Raw genomic sequence first — 20,495 nt, forward strand, 5'->3', positions numbered from 1 at the left:
GTAATTCTATTATTTACTATTTAAGCGATAAAACTTATTCGGGAAGAAAATTATTTTTATTCCGAGGCAAAATAAATACAAATTGGTTGTCAGAAAGAAGACTTGAAGACATCTGAGTGACCCAGGAGCTTTAAGGGTGTGTATTACTCAGTGGTGAGCTGTGAGGGCCGACAAAATATCGGATTCATGTGATGTTGATTAGATTTTGTCCATCAATACTATTTAAATAATTCCAAAGTGTCTGTCAGCTTCCCTTCATAGCTTCTCCCTGTCTGTGCTGCTTCCAGATGTGTGTTTTCATATTTAAGCATTTAAGCAATCACATTTAAGCCAATAATTGCTGCTAGGCTCAGAAATCTACTCGGAAGCCTTTTCAACAAATTGGAAGGCCCTGGCCCAGGAAATCAGTATTTGAGTGAGATGTTGGTTTAGCCAATAAAATTCCGAGTTGGCATCTGAAAGCCCTCTAGAGGGGCTTGAGAAATGTCACCTGTTTCACAAACTATGGCTGACTAGTGGGTGGTAATCCATCCTTTGAACAAGAACTGTTGTGTTAATTTAATGGCGAAAGGTCAGATGACTCCAAGGCAAGCAAGCCTTTCGCAAGCAGAAAAAGGTTTTGTCCAAGCCTGACCCAATCCCTATCTCGGGCCAGGTTGGTACGTTGGGGTCAAGCCAAGCTTCTTCCTGACTTTTTTTTTTTTTAAATTATCCACTCGTCATAGTTCATTGTCTGTTTATAACGTTCTGTTTAAGATTTCGCTACACAGGACAGGCTTTACGTGTCACACATTGCGTGGTCCTTTAAAATAAGACTTGTCAGTCGTGCAATCCTATTATCTCTTAAATATTTTAAATAGTCTTTTTCTAGCTTTACACAACATTATTGACCCTAATGATTGCGAATGATATTTCTTTTCATCTTACATTTCAACACATAAAAACCTAATATCTGAACTGTGTTATTGACCCACTATAAAAATGGTGCCATTGATGGTTTAAGTGTCAATTTTAAAGTTACCCTCTTGTCATAGGTTTAAATATAGATTTGAGATTTCATACAGTTCACCTCAATTGTATTTGATATTTTCATAATACGGATTTTAAGTGAAACAGAATAGAAACTATTGAGAATTTTTTTTTTCGTGCCATATTAACACTTTATTGTGCTGCATCAGGCCTCGACTCAACGTTGGGTGCATAGCAACTCCCTTCCAGAAGAGGGAGCCGTACATATAGGCAACACGTCTCCTCAAGGCTGTGAAAGTCCTCCTCCAAAATGCACAGACTCTTGAGGAAGTATCTCTCCTAAGTTCTCTTGTTTTTACCGCTGCAATTGAGACAAAAATATTCACGGTTTGACTTTTACCAACATTTTATGGATTTACAGTGGTACCTCATTATATGAGCGTCTCTAAACACGAATATTTCAGTATACAAGTTTGATTTGCAACAAAAATCTTGCTTGCTACACGCAGGAAAGTCCAGTTCACAGAAGCTACCACTGGAGACTGCTCAAGACCGCTCACCGCTCGTGATTTCTCACTGTGCGAATTAGCTTGTCCAGTTAGCAAATGCAAACTACTAAAAGCATAGAAAAAAAAGTGCTGTAAAAATGTTTTGTGTGTACGTTCTTTACGTTCAGTTACTGTAACTTGAATTTTTAGTCTAAAGTAAGTGCTTACGAATCAACATTCCCTCTATCTCATCAAACTCAACCCAATTTCTCCCCTAATAATAATTGTAAATCCTCCTTATAAAGCGATAATAAACCTTACAAACACAACGCGGCACCTATTTACTCACAGCTGGACAGACTTAGTATAATATCACGACAATTTTAGCAATCTAGGAAGACGTTTTTGTCTGCTACTAGTGACCATCCAGATAAGCGCTGCAATGGCCCAGACAAGATCAATCCTTGAAAAAATTAAAAAAATTCTGTATAAAAATTGTTATACGGCATATAAAATTTAGTTCAAATTCAAAAAACTTATTCAACACGGGACACACGTATGAATTGACTGTCACGAACCAGGACAGGAAACAGGAATGAGAACCCAATCGCGCAACGTTACTCACAATTTATTGGGGAGAAAAGGAATGCGCGCACACTCAATCCGGGGATCGATGGTCGCGGAAGTAGATTGGAATCAAACAGATCGGGCCAAAAATAAAATGGGATCAAAACACAGGCAAAAACGGAGATTCATGGGACTAGGCATATCACACAGAGTCTAGCAGGAGTTTCGTAGACTCTCTGACACCAGGCAACTCGCAAGACCGCGTTTAAGTAGTCCGGCAGCAATCTGTCAACGCGTTTCAGCTGGTGTCAGTGGGCAGGGCCAATTGGGCGCCGTGGCAATTGTGACAGAACCTGGCGCCATACGGCGGGGACCAATTGGGCGCCATGGCAACCATGACATTGACAGGTATGCAATTTTTGTCACTCTTCCTTGAAAATAACCCCTTTGCACCCCCCCACCCACTACTGCCCCTGAGGTCAGTGCTCATATTTAAGTCACATTTAATTTCATAATTTTTCTCTTATTTATCTTTTTTTCTTTGTATTTTCAATTATTGGTACTATTTGTATGTGTTTAAGTTATCTGGAAGATGTGTGGTACTGTCATGGTTGCCATGGCGCCCAATTGGCCCCGCCCGTGTGGCGCCAGCTGCGTCTCGTTGACAGGTTGGCTTTCCTTCTATTTAGGCTCAGTGCTCTCACTCTTCCTTTGTCAGTCCGTCAAGGAACCTCAGCCCCGCAAGACATGGGTTTTGACTCGGTCCTGTTTCCTGTTGGTATTTCCTGTCCGGTATTGTTCCCGTTTATTTTGTCCTGTTTAATATTGGTTTCCAGTTTCGTTCCCGTCTAGTTTGTCCTGTTTATTTTCAATATCCTGATATGCTATCAATCCTGTCTTTCCCGTCCTGTTCAGTATCGACCCCATCCGTCCGATATCTGCTCGGGCAATTGGTATCGATCTCGTCGGCCTCTGGCTTCCTATCATTCCGTGCTAGACTGCTGCCTAACGTGCATGACTCCCCATTTCCCGTAAAATAAAAGGCTTGTGTGAGAAACGTCACGCATTTGGGTCCTGTTCCGGTTCATGACAGGTACAGTATAGCTATTTTTAGTTCTATTTACTGCTTTTGGGTAGTCGGTAAGAGCCCAATTTGTTTTAAAGTATTTCATATTGGGAAAATTCGCTCGTTACACAAGCAATTTGAGTTACAAGCACAATAACGGAACAAAATAAAGCTCGTCTGAAGAGGTACCACTGTACAGTGAAACGAAACAAAAAGCTAACGTTTTTGCCTTTCCGCACTGACAGTTGAGAGGCAACAATTCGTCGGAGCTTGGCGTCGGGGCTTCGTGGGCCATCTAGGGAAAAGAAGAGGTGCTCGATGTTCACACGTACACAAAAAGGAGGTCAAAAGTGAGTAAACGGGGCACTGACCAGCACGGCAGGCGCCATGAAGAGGTAATTGAGCGGATAGTGCAGCAGGTTGAGGCAACTGGCAGCGTAGAGGTCGGCATAACGGATGAGCTGGCTAGCGAAAAGCGTCTGCCTGGAGCCGCTCCGGAGGAGGCTGCCCATACGGCCATAACACATGTCCATCCATTGGGTCACAATCTTAAAGGGATTCAAAAATATATTTTTTAAATTAGGTGCAGAATGTGTAGTGTCCCTCCCCCCATGACCATTCAAATACCGGTACGTTATAAAATATTCCACACACTTGGATACTCGAGAAATTTAATCTTAAGGTTGATTTGGCTCAAATCCTGTAGAGCTGTGATGTCATTGCATGACCACAAGACTTTTAAAATGGCAAATCACATTAACACAACATGTAAGGCAGCTCCGAAGGAGACAGCAATTGCAGTGAACATCTCATTTCTGCTTGGAGGAATTGGAACTTAGTTTACTTTGTAGCTGGGGGACTTGTGACTGTTTATCTGGAGTTGGGTGGTTCAACCTAAGCTTTGTAGAGTGAGTGTACCTGCCGCTGTGCCAGCATGCGTTCCTTTTTTGCCTTCGCATTTTTTTAGGTAGGCAATTGCGGCTTTTCATTTGTGCTTTTTGCCGCATCTTGGGGTTGGCATAATATTGTCCAGCGAGCCTCATGTGAGCATCGGAGCTGCCGAAGGTTTCCAGGTTTGTTTGCTCCAGCTTAGCCCCCGTTAGCAGCCAGCTAGCTTGCCATGTCCATTGCTGAATTGACATTATTCTCTCTTTTTTCTCAGAAAACACATCATCATTTATTTTCCCCTTAAACTCTTGCATCACTTCGGATCAACTGTCTTATTGTAGGAAACACATGCGCTAACTGGGACGAGCTGATGCTGGCAGTGAGCAGTCTTGAGCAGTCTTCAGTGGTGACGTTTGGAAATTCTCGTGAATTGGATTTTCTCTTGTATGTCATGGTAGATGTTTCCCATATTGTCACGGTTTCCATGGCGCCCAATTGGCCCCGCCCGTGTGGCGCCAGCTGCAGCTCATTGACAGATTGGCTTTCGGTCTATTTCAAGCTCGTCAGCCCGTCAACAAACTTCTGCCCTGCAAGACGTGGGTTTCGACTCGGTCCCGTTCCTGTTGGTATTTCCTGTCCGGTATTGTTCCCGTTTATTTTGTCCTGTTTTATTTCGGTTCCCAGTTTTGTTTTCGTCTATCTTTGTCCTGTTAATTATTTTCTCCAGTTTTCGTTCCCGTCTAGTTTCTCCTGTTTATTTTCGATATCCTGATTCATTATCTATCCTGTCGGTCCCGTCCTGTCCGGTATCGACCCCATCTGTCCGATAACAACTCGGGCAATTGGAATCGATCTCGTCAGTCTCTGGCTTCCTGTCTTTCCAGGCCAGACTGCTGTCTAACGTGCATGACTCCACATTTCCCGTAAAATAGAAGGCTTGTGTGAGGACGTCCTTATCCTGTTCTGGTTCCTGACACATATCATATTTTGAATTCCTTGCATCTCGAGCAGCTTGTATATAGAGGTTACTATTTTGAAATACATATTTGTTTTTTGTTTTTTCAATACATTCAAAGGTAGAGTTCCTTACCTTCATCCTGTATTGAATGCTACTGATGTCAGGAACGTTTTCACTGCCACTGTCCAAGTGCCTGCATGCCAAATTTTAAATAAAAAACAAACAAACAATTCAATACATCAATCCTTGATTTTGTGTTTTATCTCCGAGTTGTGCAAAAACTACTGAAACCTAACAGCTGGATATCAAATTCATAGAAAGGGAATCAAGGTTCCATTGTAAAAACCCAGAATACCCTTCAAAAATCAGTCTGTGGCTGTGACCACGGTTTATACATACTTATAGATATCAGCTAGGAAAATGTCCAGACGTTTCAGCTCTTCAAACCAATCTGAAGAAACAAGCGAGCCGTCAAGAATCTACTAGTGAGTATTAATTGGAGGAGTAGAATTGTGAGAGGGAAAGTGACATACATTTCTTGTTTTCCCACACTTCAAGCTCTTTTGTGAGCTCTGGAACCACCAGGAAGGTTTTCCAACCTTGGCGCTTCTTTGACTTAAGTATGTCGCCGAAGATGTGATCCCCCACGTAGAGGATGTCTTTGCCTTTGACGTCCAGAAGTTCAGACACGAGGTTTGACGAACCTGAGGCAGCGAAATGAATCCCGGATTAAAATACAGCTCGAGAGACGATTTTACAAAGGGCAGGTGCTCGAATGTTTCACCTCCGGAGTACACGGTTCCATGCTGGAGCGCGCCGGTGTATGTCCCGATCCGAAGTTTTCCCGAGTCCTTTACGCCAAAAACAGTAAATATTTCCAAAGTTTAATGTATGTTTTCAAGGAGGGTGAGATTGTTTCTCTTTTGCGTGCTCTCATCAACATACGGGTCGCGGGAATAGACATTCGAAACAATCGCTGCACTGAAATAGTTCTGTTGAGATTTATATTATAATAAAGCAAAAAACAGAAAATATTCTGAGCTGGTATATATTATAGATTTCAATAGATGGATATCAAAAAAAGGAGCAAAAGGAGCATAGAATGATAATCCGGTGTGGTTTGAGATAACACGGAGCAATACAAAAAGCGTCTCGTTTGAGCTATGGAAGATGAGTGATCATTGCAGCCTTAGTCAGCTCATTGATGATGAGCGTGCAAGTACGTGCATTTCTTAGACGTGCTCGAATGAACTCTTCTTTTTTCTTTCTTGGGTTGGCATTTGGACCCTATTTGAAGCAGGCTTTACTTTCAACAATATTATGCAACACTTCCAAATACAAGAAGTATAAACTAGAAAAAAAAAAAACAGGCACAAGAATGATGTCACCCCATAAGTTCCCGGTTGGATTGAGATTTGGGGATTGGGCTGGCCACTCCACAATGATAATTTTATTGGTTTTGGACCAAGACTTTGCTCCTCTACAGGTGTGTTTAGGGCTGTTGTCTTTGAAACACCTATTTCAAAGGCATGTCCTCTTCAGCGTAAGGCAACAAAACCTCTTCAAGTTTCTTGACATAAAAAAAACAGATCCATGATCCCTGGTATGCAAAAAATGGGCCCAACACCAGAGTAGAAGAAACATGCCCAGAGCATGATATTTGCACCACAATGCTTCACTGTCTTCAATGTGTACTGAGGTTTGAATTCGGAGTTTGGGGGTCATCTCACACACGGTCTTTGGACCCTGGACCCAAAAAAGACAGTTTTACTCTCATCGGTCCACAAAATATTCCTCCATCTTTCTGTAGGCCAGTTGATTTGATCTTTGACAAATTGTAACCTCTTCTCCACATGCCTTTTTTTTTAACGGAGGGACTTTATGTGGGATTCTTGAAAACATATTTGCTTCACACTGACATCTCCTAACTGTCACAGCACTTTCAGGTAATTGCAGACTGTGTATGATCTTCCTGGAGCTGATCATTGGCTGAGCCTTTTGCGATTCTGGTTATTCTGAGGTCCATTTTAATAGTCGTTTCCATTTTCTTCCATGTGTTTCTGTTTTTTTGCTACCAATTTTACAATTTCAGCTATAGAGACAATCATTTTTTGGCATTTATTTATGTGTTCTTCCCTCTTCAATCAACTTTTCGATCATAGAACGCCGTTCTCCAGAGCAGTGTCTTCAACGACCCATTTTCCTCAAATGCATGTTCAACCTGAGATGGCTTCATCATCATTAAATAGGCGCCACCCGATTCACACCTGTTTTGTTTTTATTTACTTACGCAAAATTGATGAACTCAGAGATTGGTTGCCACACTGCTATTTTTTGAATACACCACTTTAAACTATTTGCCCAATTGCACAGCCTTCAGCACATGCTTATTATGAATGCTGGGTCTTGTTTGTTTTCTGAGAGTCTACTGCATCTACTGGTAAATTGTCTGGCATGTAACAATAACAAATATTCTAAAAACCAGGGATATTCTGGTTAGTCACATTGTACTCTGATTATTTTGGATAGCACTGTACTTGATAGAGAAAACGTTTCAATTCTTTCCGGACACCTGAAACGATACACACCACCTCTAACAGTATAAAAATTGTGTAATGAAGTTCCTGATTCACGGCAAAAATGATATCATACCGTGTCAACTTGTCTCAGCACCGTGCCCCCGGCAAAGAAAAGTGGCTTCTTCGTATCCACCACGATCAGGTCAAAGAAAGAGCGCCATGAGGAATCTCCAGACATCTGGATCGGAAAAGTTAGACAGTTTTTAGGGGCCTCAAAACGACAACTCATCTAAGAATCAAATCTTTGTTTTAGTTGTGCAAATTCAAGCTAAATGATCTCACTTTGGTCCCGTTTCCAAGAAGGTATGTCATTACGGCCTTGATGAAGCAAAGAAGTGGTTGTTAGTCGTTGTCGATGAGGTGTTTTGAGTGTTTTTGAGCCTACCTCGGTGTATTTGTAGTCGCTGTTGGTGGCGAGAAAAATCTTGGCCACCTTTTTAATCCGGGTCAAGAGGACAGTGATATTGGGCTATAAAAAACATATTTATCATGTTAAAGGGACACTGTGAAATCTTTGACTGCAAGACGTCACGGCACCCAAGAATGAGTGGCATGAAGCTCAAGAAAGAGTACAAATAAGAGGAACTCAAAGACGCGGGGTGCCAAGTTTAAGTGGGGACCGCTAAAGGTGAGGGACAGACAAGGAAAAAAAAGGGGGTAAAAAGTTGGTTAAAGAAAAATAAATGTGTTTATCTACTATATTTTTCCCACCCTTACCTTTGGAAATATACACATTTTCCCTTGGATTACTTTCAACGGGACCTGGACTCTGCAGGTCTGCATCAAACCTTAAGTACCGGTATCATTTTCCGTTCATTTTGCCGGCTGTGATTTTTGGACTGTGGACTTTGATGAAGGACATTAAGTTTTAATCGCGGGACTTAAAGTCGGGTTTGGGTTAATTTTGTGTTTGTGTTACATGTTTAAATGTGGGTGCATGCGGCTTATATACAGGTGCGGCTTTGTATGTACAAAATCGGTTTTCCTTTCAAAATGTGGTGGGTGCGGCTTATAACCAGGTGCGCTCTATAGTCCGGAATTTACGGTAATATGCGGTTTTGTTTGTTTTGGCTCTCTATTTGGTTGTCCCATTTTTAGAAAACAGTTCTCCCTTGCAACATGACAGACAATCATGCCAAATCCCTCCAGGTGATTTTTATGTAAATTGCACATTTCTCAACTTATGAGGACAGTATTTTTAAAGGGAAACGCATGTTTTTATCATAGTTCATGTAATTTCCCTTATTTTTCAAATAAATGTTCTTTTTTTAATTAATTAAGGTTTCTTTAGGGGGGGTCCCTTAGCAGAAAGATAGCGGACAATCATGTCAGACCCCTGCCATTAAACCACGTGTGTATGATAGTTCATGTATTTTTGCTCGTTATTCAACTAAATATTGAATTTTTTACTATTTTTTTTAACCACTAGGCGCGAAAAGAGGGGCACAAACTAAACGTAATATTTCTTCGGAGCGGCAGTGGCTCAGGAGGTAGAGTGCTCGTCTTGGGATCGAGAGATCGCAGTTCGATTCCCGGCTCCTCCGTGTTACATGTCGAAGTGTCCTTGGGTAAGACACTGAACCCCTAATACCCCCAATTAGCGCCTTACATGGCTGCACGGCCGCTATTGGGAAATGTGAAGCACACTGTAAAGCGCTTTGGGAAGTCTTGACTTGAAAAGCGCTATATAAATGCAGAACATTTCATTTCATTCTTATTATTATTACTTACATCTTGGATAATATATTTCTCAATATTCTTGATGGTCTGCTCTTTGAGAGTGCCCTGTATAAACAAAGAGGACGTAACTAATATTTACTATGCAACAGGAGAAAAAAAGAACGTAGTTGTTGCGTAAATGGTTACCGTGTCGTGAATATAGTCCATCGCATTTCGAACATCCTGGAAAACGCTCCTGTAGGAAATGAACAGGTCTCCGTAGTGGTGACCTTCTTGCACACTGGGGGAAAGGGGACGTTTCAATCGTCTATCATTTGCTTTGCAAAGGAAGATACAAGCAGTGGGGTTAATACAAAGGGCGTGCTCACGTTTTGTATCGAGTACACTTGGTGAAGAAGTCCACGAGGCAAGAGTAGAGATAGGTTTCTGAAAGACAAAGCGCGGTTTCGTTTATTTGGTCTGTATTTCCTCGTCCTATTTCAAAATACAGTAAATCTTCGTTTTTCGCGGAGTTTTACGTTCCAAAAAGGACCCGCAATAGTCAAAACCCGCAATGTCAAAATGTTAATAGATTTATTAAATACTGATCGTTCATAACCATTGCACTGGGTGCACATTTACATTTACAAAAAGAAAGATGTCTAATAGCCATAACCATGACACCTGAAAGGTTGAAGAGCGTGTTAAGAGTGTAGAAACGGTCCGTGTCATCTCTCTGGATGAACTTGTTGGGGTAATAACGGTGTATCTCCTCGCTGTAAGGCACAAACAGAACGAAAGATTATAAATGTTGGATAATCTATTTCAGTTCCTTTGTTTACCCTGTGAGGAACCAAAAGCCGTGACTGCACAGTAGAATGTTGCCGTTGGAGTCCACCTTCAGGAGATTGCCGTACTTGGTGTCGATCACTAAGCCTCTGGAAGGAAGTTTTGGATTTCAGTTACTTACCACTAAAGAATGTTTCAAATTTCTTTACTTTGGATTAAAAAACTCTACCTGGTAGGGAAACTTGGGTCATAGGTGTAGCGCAAAATCTCGTGAGGGTAGCCAACAGACACCATCCTGTCCCTTATGAGCTCAAACCCCAGGCTCTCATAGTCTGGAGACTTGTAGACTACACACAAATGTGACAGTTTTACCGTAAAAATGTCAATTGAAATCTTTACTTTGAACATCTTGGAAATGTCTAAGAAACTCAAAGACAGAATTAGTATAGTGTCAAAGGGACATTGTGTATTTTAGTAAAAAAACAAAACAAAAAAAAACAGTCATACAAAATCAATATTGATTTTTATAATAAGCACAAATACATGAACTATCATATAAACCTGCATTTTAAAAAAAAGCTCTAGACCGAGAAATTTGTATTTATTTAATGTAACATGAGGCTCACCTAGAGGAAGCTGACATGATTGTCCACTATCTTGATGCCATGGGTGCCCAAAGACCTGAAAACATTATGGTTGTGTGCTGTATAGTCTGACAAGGCTGGGTAAGCAAATTAGTAGAATAGTGCATTTTAGTCACATTGAGTCTACGTAGTTTGTATTCTTCTTTGTGCTTTACAGCACTCGTTTTTAGATGCACTAGACAATACAGCACATGTGTCAAATGTCACCCGCCTGCAGGAGCTTAAAATGTCTGAGTGTCTTAAATAAACGGGTCAAAAGAGTACTTTATTCAAAAACTACATTTCCCACAATGCCTGTCGATCTCTACGAAGTGACAGCTAAGCACACTAGTATTTCAATACTATTGCTTTTAAACAGTGATACCTCCACACACAAGATTAATGTGTCCTGTATTTTTCTCGTATTTAGAATTGTTTGTATCCTGAATACATTTTCCTGATGCAAAAGAACTGAAAACCAATTAATCTGTTCCCAGCCTCCAAAAAGCATCCAAGTTAACCCAAAATAGCTGTGAAACACATCTTCATCACTAAAACACATTCAAACAGTAAATGAACACAAAAGTACAGTAATAAGATAAATAAAATGATAAAAAAAAAATGACTTTAAAGCTCCGATCTCTATTGGTAATGACTCGAAATTCTCGTAACTTGGATTTTCTATATCCCACGCGAGACTTTGTCAGACCCAAAGGTAGGCAAGAGAGGATTGGGTTCTGGGTTTAAATATCATCGGGACACGCTATGAAAACAATTCCTGATCATTTAAATTTAAATGATTATCTTTAAACCAGGTTTATGGATCAGTACTTTCATCATTGCTATCAAATTTCTTCCCCCTATACCACTTTTCTACGACGGCAAGTGCTAGTTTGCTCAAAGTGCTCATTGTTTCGTTTGAATAATTTTTCCCTGTCATGTAAATAAAACATAGTTTGTAGAATCAAACACTTGCATTATTTATTTGTGTGTCGATATTATTTTCCTTCTGGACTGATCAATTATCCATATCAAAGAATTGAAAAATCGATAATTTAAAGCTAAAAATGTCACGGTCGCCTTGGTGACCAGTCTGCCCCGCCCTCTGGGCAACAGCTGAAAGCAGTTCCACTAATTGTGGGTCTGTATTTAAGGCTGCATTTTGGGCTCTGCGGTTGCTGGTTCATTACTCTTATACACAATCCCGGTCTGTTATGCTTGTCCTGTTTTAGTCTGTTATGCCTTGTCATGTTTTAGTCTGTTATGCCATGTCCGGTTGAGTTCGTGCCGGAGGAACTCTGTATTGTTCTGTTTTGCCCCGGAGTATTGGGCGACTTTTATTTTATTAAATAAAACTTATGGATCGTCAACGCATTTGAGTTCTCCCTTCATGCCTCCTGCCTCCGTTCTGGTCCGGTCACCGTCCACGCCACCACCTCTCGTGACAGAATGAACCAGCCAACAATTGAACTCAGCGAACGATCCCAGCGCGACTTGGGGAGAGCTGGAGAGCGCAGTTTGGCAGGCGCCTACTGAGTTGGCCTTCCCTGCCCGTTCGAACCACGGCCCCGCCCGTCGTGGCCCTTGCTGTGCCTCGAATGGGGTCCCAGGAAAAATTGACGCCTGCCTGCCCGACTCCCGTGCCGATTGCCTGCTATTCCCTCTCCCCTGCGTGCAAGTCCGACTCCGACTCCGCTGCCCGTCGGGCCGACTCCGACTCCGCTGCCCGTCGGGCCGACTCCGACTCTGATGCCTGCCTGCCCGACTCCCGTGCCGATTGCCTGCTATTCCCTCTCCCCTGCGTGCAAGTCCGACTCCGACTCCGCTGCCCGTCGGGCCGACTCCGACTCCGCTGCCCGTCGGGCCGACTCCGACTCCGCTGCCCGTCGGGCCGACTCCGACTCCGCTGCCCGTCGAGCCGACTCCGACTCTGATGCCTGCCTGCCCGACTCCCGTGCCGACTGCCTGCTATTCAGTCTCCCCTGCGTGCCAGTCCGACTCCGCTGCCTGCCAGTCCGACTCCGCTGCCTGCGTGCCAGTCCGACTCCGCTGCCTGCGTGCCAGTCCGACTCCGCTGCCTGCGTGCCAGTCCGACTCCGCTGCCTGCGTGCCAGTCCGACTCCGCTGCTCCTGTTTTGCCGAACCCCTCCCTGCCGAGCGCCGATTCCGATCCGCCCGACGCAGATGGCGCCTGCCTCTCCCCGTTCCTGCGTGTTCGGAGGAGGGAGCGGGGTTGCCCCAATCGCGAGCGTCAACATTCCGGGGCGTGAGGTTGTAATTTTTTCTTTTTGGGACCTCGGGAGCTATGAGGGGGGCTCTGTCACGGTCGCCTTGGTGACCAGTCTGCCCTGCCCTCTGGGCAACAGCTGAAAGCAGTTCCACTAATTGTGGGTCTGTATTTAAGGCTGCATTTTGGGCTCTGCGGTTGCTGGTTCATTACTCTTATACACAATCCCGGTCTGTTATGCTTGTCCTGTTTTAGTCTGTTATGCCTTGTCATGTTTTAGTCTGTTATGCCATGTCCTGTTGAGTTCGTGCCGGAGGAACTCTGTATTGTTCTGTTTTGCCCCGGAGTATTGGGCGACTTTTATTTTGATAAAACTTATGGATCGTCAACGCATTTGAGTTCATCCCTTCACGCCACCACGCCTCGTGACAAAAATAAGATATTTTTAGAGTATTGCTTCTTTCACGATAAATGCTAGACACAATATGGGGCTATTTCAAATTATTCGGGTGGGAAACCGTGAGCTCCACCTACTGTCAAATAGGTAACCACAGAATGAGATTCGGAACCAAATAAATAAGATTTAAAGCAATTTTCTCTTCATTTATTATTTTATTTATTTTTCCACTGACTATGGACTCCAAGGCCGGGGCAACTTCAGAGGAGCTCCCAGTCCTCGCGGCGGCAGCTTCAACCGTCCCCCTCGGGGCTTCATGCCACAGCAGTCTTTTAGAGGCAACTACAACACACACGGTGGTGGCTTCAATCGCAGCGGCAGTCTCCTGCCCAATATGGGCGGGTCCCCTAGAGGCGGGCTGATGAGGGGTAACATGGGCCACCGAGGGATGCCAATGAACAGGGGCGTGCCAATGAACAGGGGCGTGCCAATGAACCGAGGCGGGCCAATGAACCGAGGCGGGCACATGAACAGAGGGAACATGAGCCCAGGCGTCGGAATGAATCGCGGCGGGAACAGAGGACATCACAACCAGTTCCAGCAGAGAGGAGGAGGCGGCAGGGGCAACTTTGGTAACAAGAACAGCAATTTCAACAACCACAGGAACGGTGGCGGGTTCGGCAACAGAAACGGCATGGACAAGGCCCAAGCCTTCAACCAGAGCTGGCAGCAAGGGTTCTGGAATCAAAAACCATGGAACCAGCCGTACCAAGGCAATTTTTACTAAGACACTTGTTTCAATGGACTGTTGGCCACACTGAAAACCACTCTAGCCACGGACCTTCATCATAATCATTGTCGTACCCAGCTCTGTTCCGTCAACGCCGTTTTGCATCAGGGCCCTCTTACGAATCAAAGCTGAATTACATCAGGAAGATTCTGTCATCGAGGGAGGCCCGCGATGTGAGATCATTCAGCCTTTCTGAATGTACAACTTTTTCTTTTTTCATATTTTATTGTATATTCTGTTTTGCACCAGTTTTAATAGTTATGCTTTTAATTAAAAAAAAAAAAGTTTGTCTTAATGATCCCGAGAGCAAAGAAGTCTTCTGCTGGTTCGAGAGCGTTCTCCATCCGGGCACCGGTGCTGTGGAATGCTCTTCCCCCTGAGATTCGATCTGCAACCTCAGTGGAAATGTTTAAATCTAAACTTAAAACTCACTTCTACTCCATTGCATACGAATAACCTACTCCTCTTGTCGGTTGAAAATAGTTTGTGTAATATAGTGTAACAATCTGTGAAGCCCTTTGAGACTCTTCGTGATTTAGGGCTATACAAATAAAAATGACTTGACTTGACTTGACTTGACTTTCATGACTATAGCAGCATTTGTGCTCAAAATGTGAATTTTATCAACTACATGGTTTTACCTTTAAAGTTTAGCTTGGACTTACCAATTAGATCCTAATTAGACTTAAAGGGACACTGTGTAATATTTTGCACACTAGATGTTGTCAAAACGAGTACTAAAAAGCAAAAGGAAGTATACAGAGACTCAGTCACCAAACTGCACTATTATTATTGTCATTTTTTTGTCCATCCTTTTGTGAGGTTTTTGGTTTTTGAGGGTACCCATAGCAGCAAGATGGCAAACAATCATGTCAGCTCCATGGAGCTCATGTTTATAAATTAAGTGCACATTTTTTCGACCTATGAGTATTTAAAAAAAGCACATGTTTATATGATAGTTCCTGTATTTTTTCTTATGTCAATATTGTTTTTATGGGAGGCGGTAAATAAATAAATAATAGACACTATTTTTTTTTAAGAATTCAAAATTTGCCAACCATTTTTTTTTCTGACACTGCAAAAAGTCCTCTTGGTACACTTTCCTCTTCCACTCTTTTTTAAAATGTAATGATGTTTTGAAATAATGCTTGATTTAATTTTTGGGGTAAAAAAACTGACATATAGAAATAGTTTTTCTCCTTATACAGAATAATACAGATTTTTTTTTCACTTCTTTTGAGTTAATAATAAGAATAATAAAGCTTAATGGAAAATGAGCAAAAATACGTATACTACTGTTCATTTTAAATCTTTTGTTTTTGTGTTAGACTTATTTCAATAAATACCTTTAGTATAGTAAGAAAACTATACTTAAAATTAACTGTATAATATCTGCCTATTATAAAACCCCAATGTGGAATATTTGACCATCAGATGGCACTGTGCCGTCTGGTACGAGCGAGGGTCTGTGATGCATAGCACAGCCTGGCAGCAAGATGCCGGACAAAAATAGCGCCAATCTATGTGGGGATTCCAGTGTAAAAGAAATGAAATGTTCTGACCTATATTCTTTAGTAAAAATTAACATTATTATGATAGTTAATATATTTTCCCTCGTATTCAAATCAATGTGTTTTTTTAACCACTAGGAGGCACTAAATATTATACAAATATCTCTTTAATTAATTTGTAATTGTTTATGATCTTTTGTATTTTCAGAACTATTTCAAGAGATATTTTAGTGTGGTATAAAATATACTAAAAATATACAGTTTTCTATGCTGCTCATTTTAACTACATGTTTTTTATTTTAATAATTATTTTTTGTAATATAACTAAAATACACTTATAATCTGCACAATTATCTACTGCTGCTTATTGATTAATGTTTATTTTCTCATTTCATTAGTCAACCAAGTAAAAATTAATACAAAATAAGAGTTATATAATATCAATGTGACAGTGAAACAAGAATTCAATTTTTACAATGTAAACAGCTAGGACATAGTATGCAAAGTTTAGCTTGTATGTAAGTTTCTCACTACCAATAAATTTCTTTGAGTGTGCTAAAATTGATTTAAATAGTCTTTTTTGGAACAGTACACACACAAAAAATGAACATTAATAATAGAAAACAATAGGTAATATGTTAAAATTAAGGTCTATACTAGTAAATGTGACTTGACTTTATTGTCATTGATAACAACATAGTGAAACATTTTAAGCAATAAGATTAGACATGGCACTCCAGTATAAACAAGAGAAACACGTAGTAAGGATCTTAAAGGGAAAAATAAGATTAAAGACTGTCAGGGTGAATCGGAAAAAATCTTTACAATGTAGAGTTCAGATGTCCTTATAAGTCTCCAGTTATACATTTGTGATTACGGCCCTAAACAAAGAATAATAAGAGGCCCATGATAATTGTGCTTGCAATGATGGACAATTGTCTTGGGATTTTGGGGGCGTGTCTACACTTACTTGCCAGCGTGTAGTCCATGTCGAAGCCGTAACATTGGATGTTCTCCAGAGTCAAGCTTCTGTTGACAAAAATCCTGTGACGGAACACAAGAACATCACAAGAACATCACACAACGTGACTGGTGACGGTTTGGAAAACAAAGGACTCCAGTCGATTCCCAACTGTTTTCCCATTTATTGGGATTTAAAATTGTGCTTTGTGGGGTTGGAAACATTATATCTCTAGTCACATTTTGTTTGAATAGGTCCAAGCTAGGATAACTACAGTTCTTTTCGGACTGTAAGCCACAATTTACTTTAAACCTTACCCGATACATTATAAGGAAAAAACATTTGTACATACTGTAAATTCCGGACTATAGAGCGCACCTGATTATAAGCCGCACCCACCACATTTTAAAAGGTTAACCGCTTTTGTAATTACACAAGGCGCACCTGTACATAAGCCGCATGCGCCCACATTAAAACATGTAACACAATCACAAATTCAACCCAAATCCGACTTTGAGTCCCGCGATTGTAACTGAATATAAAGTACACAGTCCAAAAACCACAGCCGGCAAAATGAACGGAAAATGATACCGGTACTTAAAGTTTGATGCAGACCTGCAGAGTCCGGGTCCCGTTGAAAATAATCCAAGGAAAAAAAATGTATATTTCCAAAGGTAAGGGTGGGAAAAATATATATACACTATTATCCGCTGCGTCCACAAACACGACTCACCTTTACTCCACTTCCCGTCAGCCCCCGTTGTTTTCGCCCCTTCTTTTTGTTTAGCCCGTGGAAAACATATCAGAATAAGTCTCTAAAATAAATACATTACACAAATATACAGTTGCAAATACATATTATACATGGTTACACATATTTACAAAGAAAGACGGTACACCGAGAGAGTTTTCAAAGCTTTAATAATAATATTATAACTTTCATCCCAAACTGTGCCTGTGACGGGTAGCAAAACGCTACTACGAATACGCTCGCAACACAGTAAACGGCACTGTTAAAAAAACATATCTTACTTGTAGTAATCACGGTAGCTAAAAACCTGCTATGTTACATAATCCACTAGTATAATATCAGTTTCCATTGCTATGCAGATGACACTCAACTGCATCTGTCAATGGAGGAGTCGCTCCATTAAATTTCAGAAATTAGTAGGCCTGCCTCACTAAGATAAGAGGGATGTCACTTAATTTCTTAAGTTTTAACCCTGAAAGAATTGAAATGCTATTTTTTGTCCAGCTCAATATTGTGACTTGTTCTGAAACACTGCTCTGAAGCTTGACAAATGTAATATCACCCAGGAGGACTTGGTCAAAAATGTAGATTTCACATTTGACACTAATCGATGGTTAAATAGACACTGTTTGTGTAACTTTTTTTAATGTTTCACCACATTTTTCTCTTGTTTTCCTTAGAACGTCCTTAAAATGAGCAGAATTATCTGTCAGTGGAACAAGAACTGTTTTTGCTATGATCTATCATTTTTAGTTAAGTAAGAAAATAATAATTATAATCACAAAATTATATGTACAATTTTAAAGTTATATGAACTACACACGCTGGATTGAAAACCTAGTGTTATGATAAGAGCTAATATATATGTATCCACTTGAACGTGCTTTCCTAAAACAAAGTAACTCCACTTTTACACACACTTATCTACCAAGGACTTTTTAAAATCTCGAAATTATCAGCGGTGTTGATTGACAGGCATATCGGGACTCAGGAGTTAGCGGAGCTGCCGTTTTTTACTCCCCACTGACGTTACTCTTCCTGCTTCAGTGGCTCTACCCCTGGACGATTTTCCAATCAGAAGACGCGGTGTGGGTAGCAGCTGAGACAGAGGGAGAGAGGAAGAGCCATGGCTGCATCTGAGCCTAAATAATCAGCCCGTCGCATAGATCAAAATGCCAATACCGACAGTCGGCCCGCCTAAAAATCCATCGACCTTTAGTACATAATGTGGGTTCCTTGAACTGTTTTAGTAATGTGTACGGCTTAAACCGCAACATTTTTGGCGCACAGGCAAACGCAGGCAGAAAAGGGGCAGGATGACTGTTTAGCCAATAAGAAAGCAGAACACAATGAAAATCTGCGAGAGGTATCAAAACTGCAAAAAGTGGATGCAGGGATTACTGTATAAAAAAAAAAAAAAAAGAAAAATCTGCTTCCCCCGCTGATACGGATAAATGTTAGCTGCTCGGTTGATGATTGGAAAAAAGCAAAGATCGTAAACAAAAAAATTGGGACATTTCCTGCAGCACACTAGACAAGGTCTCCTGGCACACTGGTTGAAAAACCCTAAAGGAATGCAAATTCAATTCCTAGGAATACTCAGAGTCTCTCCAAAAGCAGCAAACTCACTTCTGTTCATTGCCTCTGGTGGGCTTGGAGTCATCACATGAACAACTTTCTGTGTCCGTAGCATCCGTAATGGCTGACATCCCGATATCTCTTTTGAAGTTCCTCCTCTGAGGGTCGCGGTTACATTTGTTGTTGACCTCAGTCCAAGTCGAAATGACGCCAAAGTTGCGGAATCCCTATTACGGGTTTGTTTACGGGTGCGCGAGAGAGATGCGAGTCCTTGCAGATGGTAAATCCGATTGCGTTATCTGAAGCGAGCACATGCTGGCGTGGTGGGGGGCTGCACCCACTCGAGGGAAGAGTTTCCTCATGGGGGGCCTGCACAGCATTGCGAAAACAAATACTGAAATATTGAAATGTTCTTGTTGACCATTGGGATTCCATTTTGGTTCTGTTTATAGGACAGTTAACGGTGCCGATACTGATCAGTCTGTGAAATAGTGGCATAGGACTTTTGTAAAATTACTATTTAAATAGTTATGTATTTTTGAGTTTGTTTATTACATTATACAATATATTGGTATTTTATTCATCTATTTAGTTGGTTTCATGTAGTTTGTTTTAAATTTTATTGAATAATTTTCTCGAAATTTGGCATCGATTTTCCAAATACGCAATGAAACTATTGTGTTCATTTTGTTTATAATAATATAAGTTATGATAATATTAGGGCAGCACGGCAGGGCAGTGGTTAGCGCGTGTGCGGCACAGTTCTAAGGTTTTGGGAACCTCCTGTGTGGGTTCAAATCCAGCTACCGGACTTCCTGTGCGGAGTTTGTATGTTCTCCCCGCGCACTCCGGTTTCCTCCCACATTCCAAAGACATGCATTTTCAGGTGGATTGTCCCTAGGTGTGAATGAGCGAGCGAATTGTCTGTCCCGTGTGCCCTGCGATTGGCTGGCAACCAGTTCAGGGTGTCCCCTGCCCACTGCCCGATGATTGCTGGGATGGGCTCCAGCACCCCCGCGACCCTACTGAGGATAAGCGGTGCAGCTAATGAGATGAGATGTTATATTTATATTAAATTTGATTAGCTATTTTGTATAGTTGTTTTTTTTCATGAATATTTCCGAAAAGTACCTTTACTTGTTTCATGTATTTTTTTTTTTATTAATTTCACATGCTTACAGTATGCAAATGAAGTCCTTGGAACTTTTGTTGGATTAATACATTCAACGCGTCTACTCCAAAATCAAGAATGCATACAAAAATTCTCCCCCTCCCGCGTCTTACTAAACCTGACCCTATTTGGCTGTCCCTCAACCCCAACTACAGAGGGGGCAAACAAAAATATTGTGAAATATTAAACAAAATAAAATATTCAAAAGTTTTTCAATACGTAGTTTAAATTTACTAACATGTTAGTGAGTGCTTTTATTTTTTTAGAGCAATTTTGCTCTATTGTGAAAAAGAACAGTGGCTATAATTTACAAAATGTAGTTAAGAATATATTAAATGTTTTATTAATTTAGTGTTCAAGTTTTTTTTCTCATTCAATGTCTTAATTTTTTTAATTTTCTTGATCAAATTGCCAAATTTACACATTATGAATATTATGAATGGAATTAGTATTTAACATTACTGTGCTGAGCGTCTGCAGATGTAGAGTGAGGCACGCAATTCTCTTGCCTCATGATAGAGGG

At 41.1% G+C, this 20,495-nt stretch overlaps 1 protein-coding gene across 2 annotated transcripts; it reads right to left on the reverse strand.

Annotated features, from left to right (window-relative positions):
• Positions 1-1,158: 1,158 nt before the first annotated feature.
• nt5c2l1 (5'-nucleotidase, cytosolic II, like 1) lies at positions 1,159-19,059 on the reverse strand. Of its 2 annotated transcripts, XM_088355778.1 has the most exons (19): positions 18,853-18,923; positions 16,482-16,555; positions 10,590-10,644; positions 10,193-10,310; positions 10,017-10,112; positions 9,859-9,950; positions 9,564-9,621; positions 9,382-9,475; positions 9,247-9,300; positions 7,901-7,984; positions 7,798-7,833; positions 7,589-7,693; positions 5,721-5,787; positions 5,470-5,640; positions 5,336-5,387; positions 5,069-5,129; positions 3,462-3,638; positions 3,312-3,385; positions 1,159-1,330 (listed from the first exon to the last, which is right to left on the reverse strand). In XM_088355778.1, exons 4-19 carry the CDS (start codon positions 10,255-10,257, stop codon positions 1,309-1,311), a joined length of 1,308 nt encoding a protein of 435 aa, XP_088211904.1. In that variant the 5' UTR covers positions 10,258-10,310; positions 10,590-10,644; positions 16,482-16,555; positions 18,853-18,923; the 3' UTR covers positions 1,159-1,308. The 2 variants fall into 2 exon arrangements, with proteins under 2 accessions (XP_088211904.1, XP_088211903.1); XM_088355777.1 differs by lacking the exon at positions 10,590-10,644 and having other exon boundaries at positions 18,853-19,059.
• Between the last annotated feature and the right edge of the window lie 1,436 nt (positions 19,060-20,495).

The sequence above is a fragment of the Urocampus carinirostris genome, chromosome 16, assembly GCF_059441175.1.
Source record: "Urocampus carinirostris isolate Australia breed hairy pipefish chromosome 16, RoL_Ucar_1.0, whole genome shotgun sequence".
NCBI classification, from domain to species: Eukaryota; Metazoa; Chordata; class Actinopteri; order Syngnathiformes; family Syngnathidae; genus Urocampus; species Urocampus carinirostris.

Coding starts and splice junctions, on each gene's coding strand:
- nt5c2l1 (XM_088355777.1), bottom strand. CDS start 18,932: ATGTCAGCCATTACGGATGCTACGGACACAGAAAGTTGTTCATGTGAT. Junction 7,985..9,246: donor AGAAATATATTATCCAAGAT/GTAAGTAATAAT, acceptor TGTTTTTTATAG/CCCAATATCACTGTCCTCTT. Junction 5,130..5,335: donor TTCCTAGCTGATATCTATAA/GTATGTATAAAC, acceptor TTTGGCATGCAG/GCACTTGGACAGTGGCAGTG.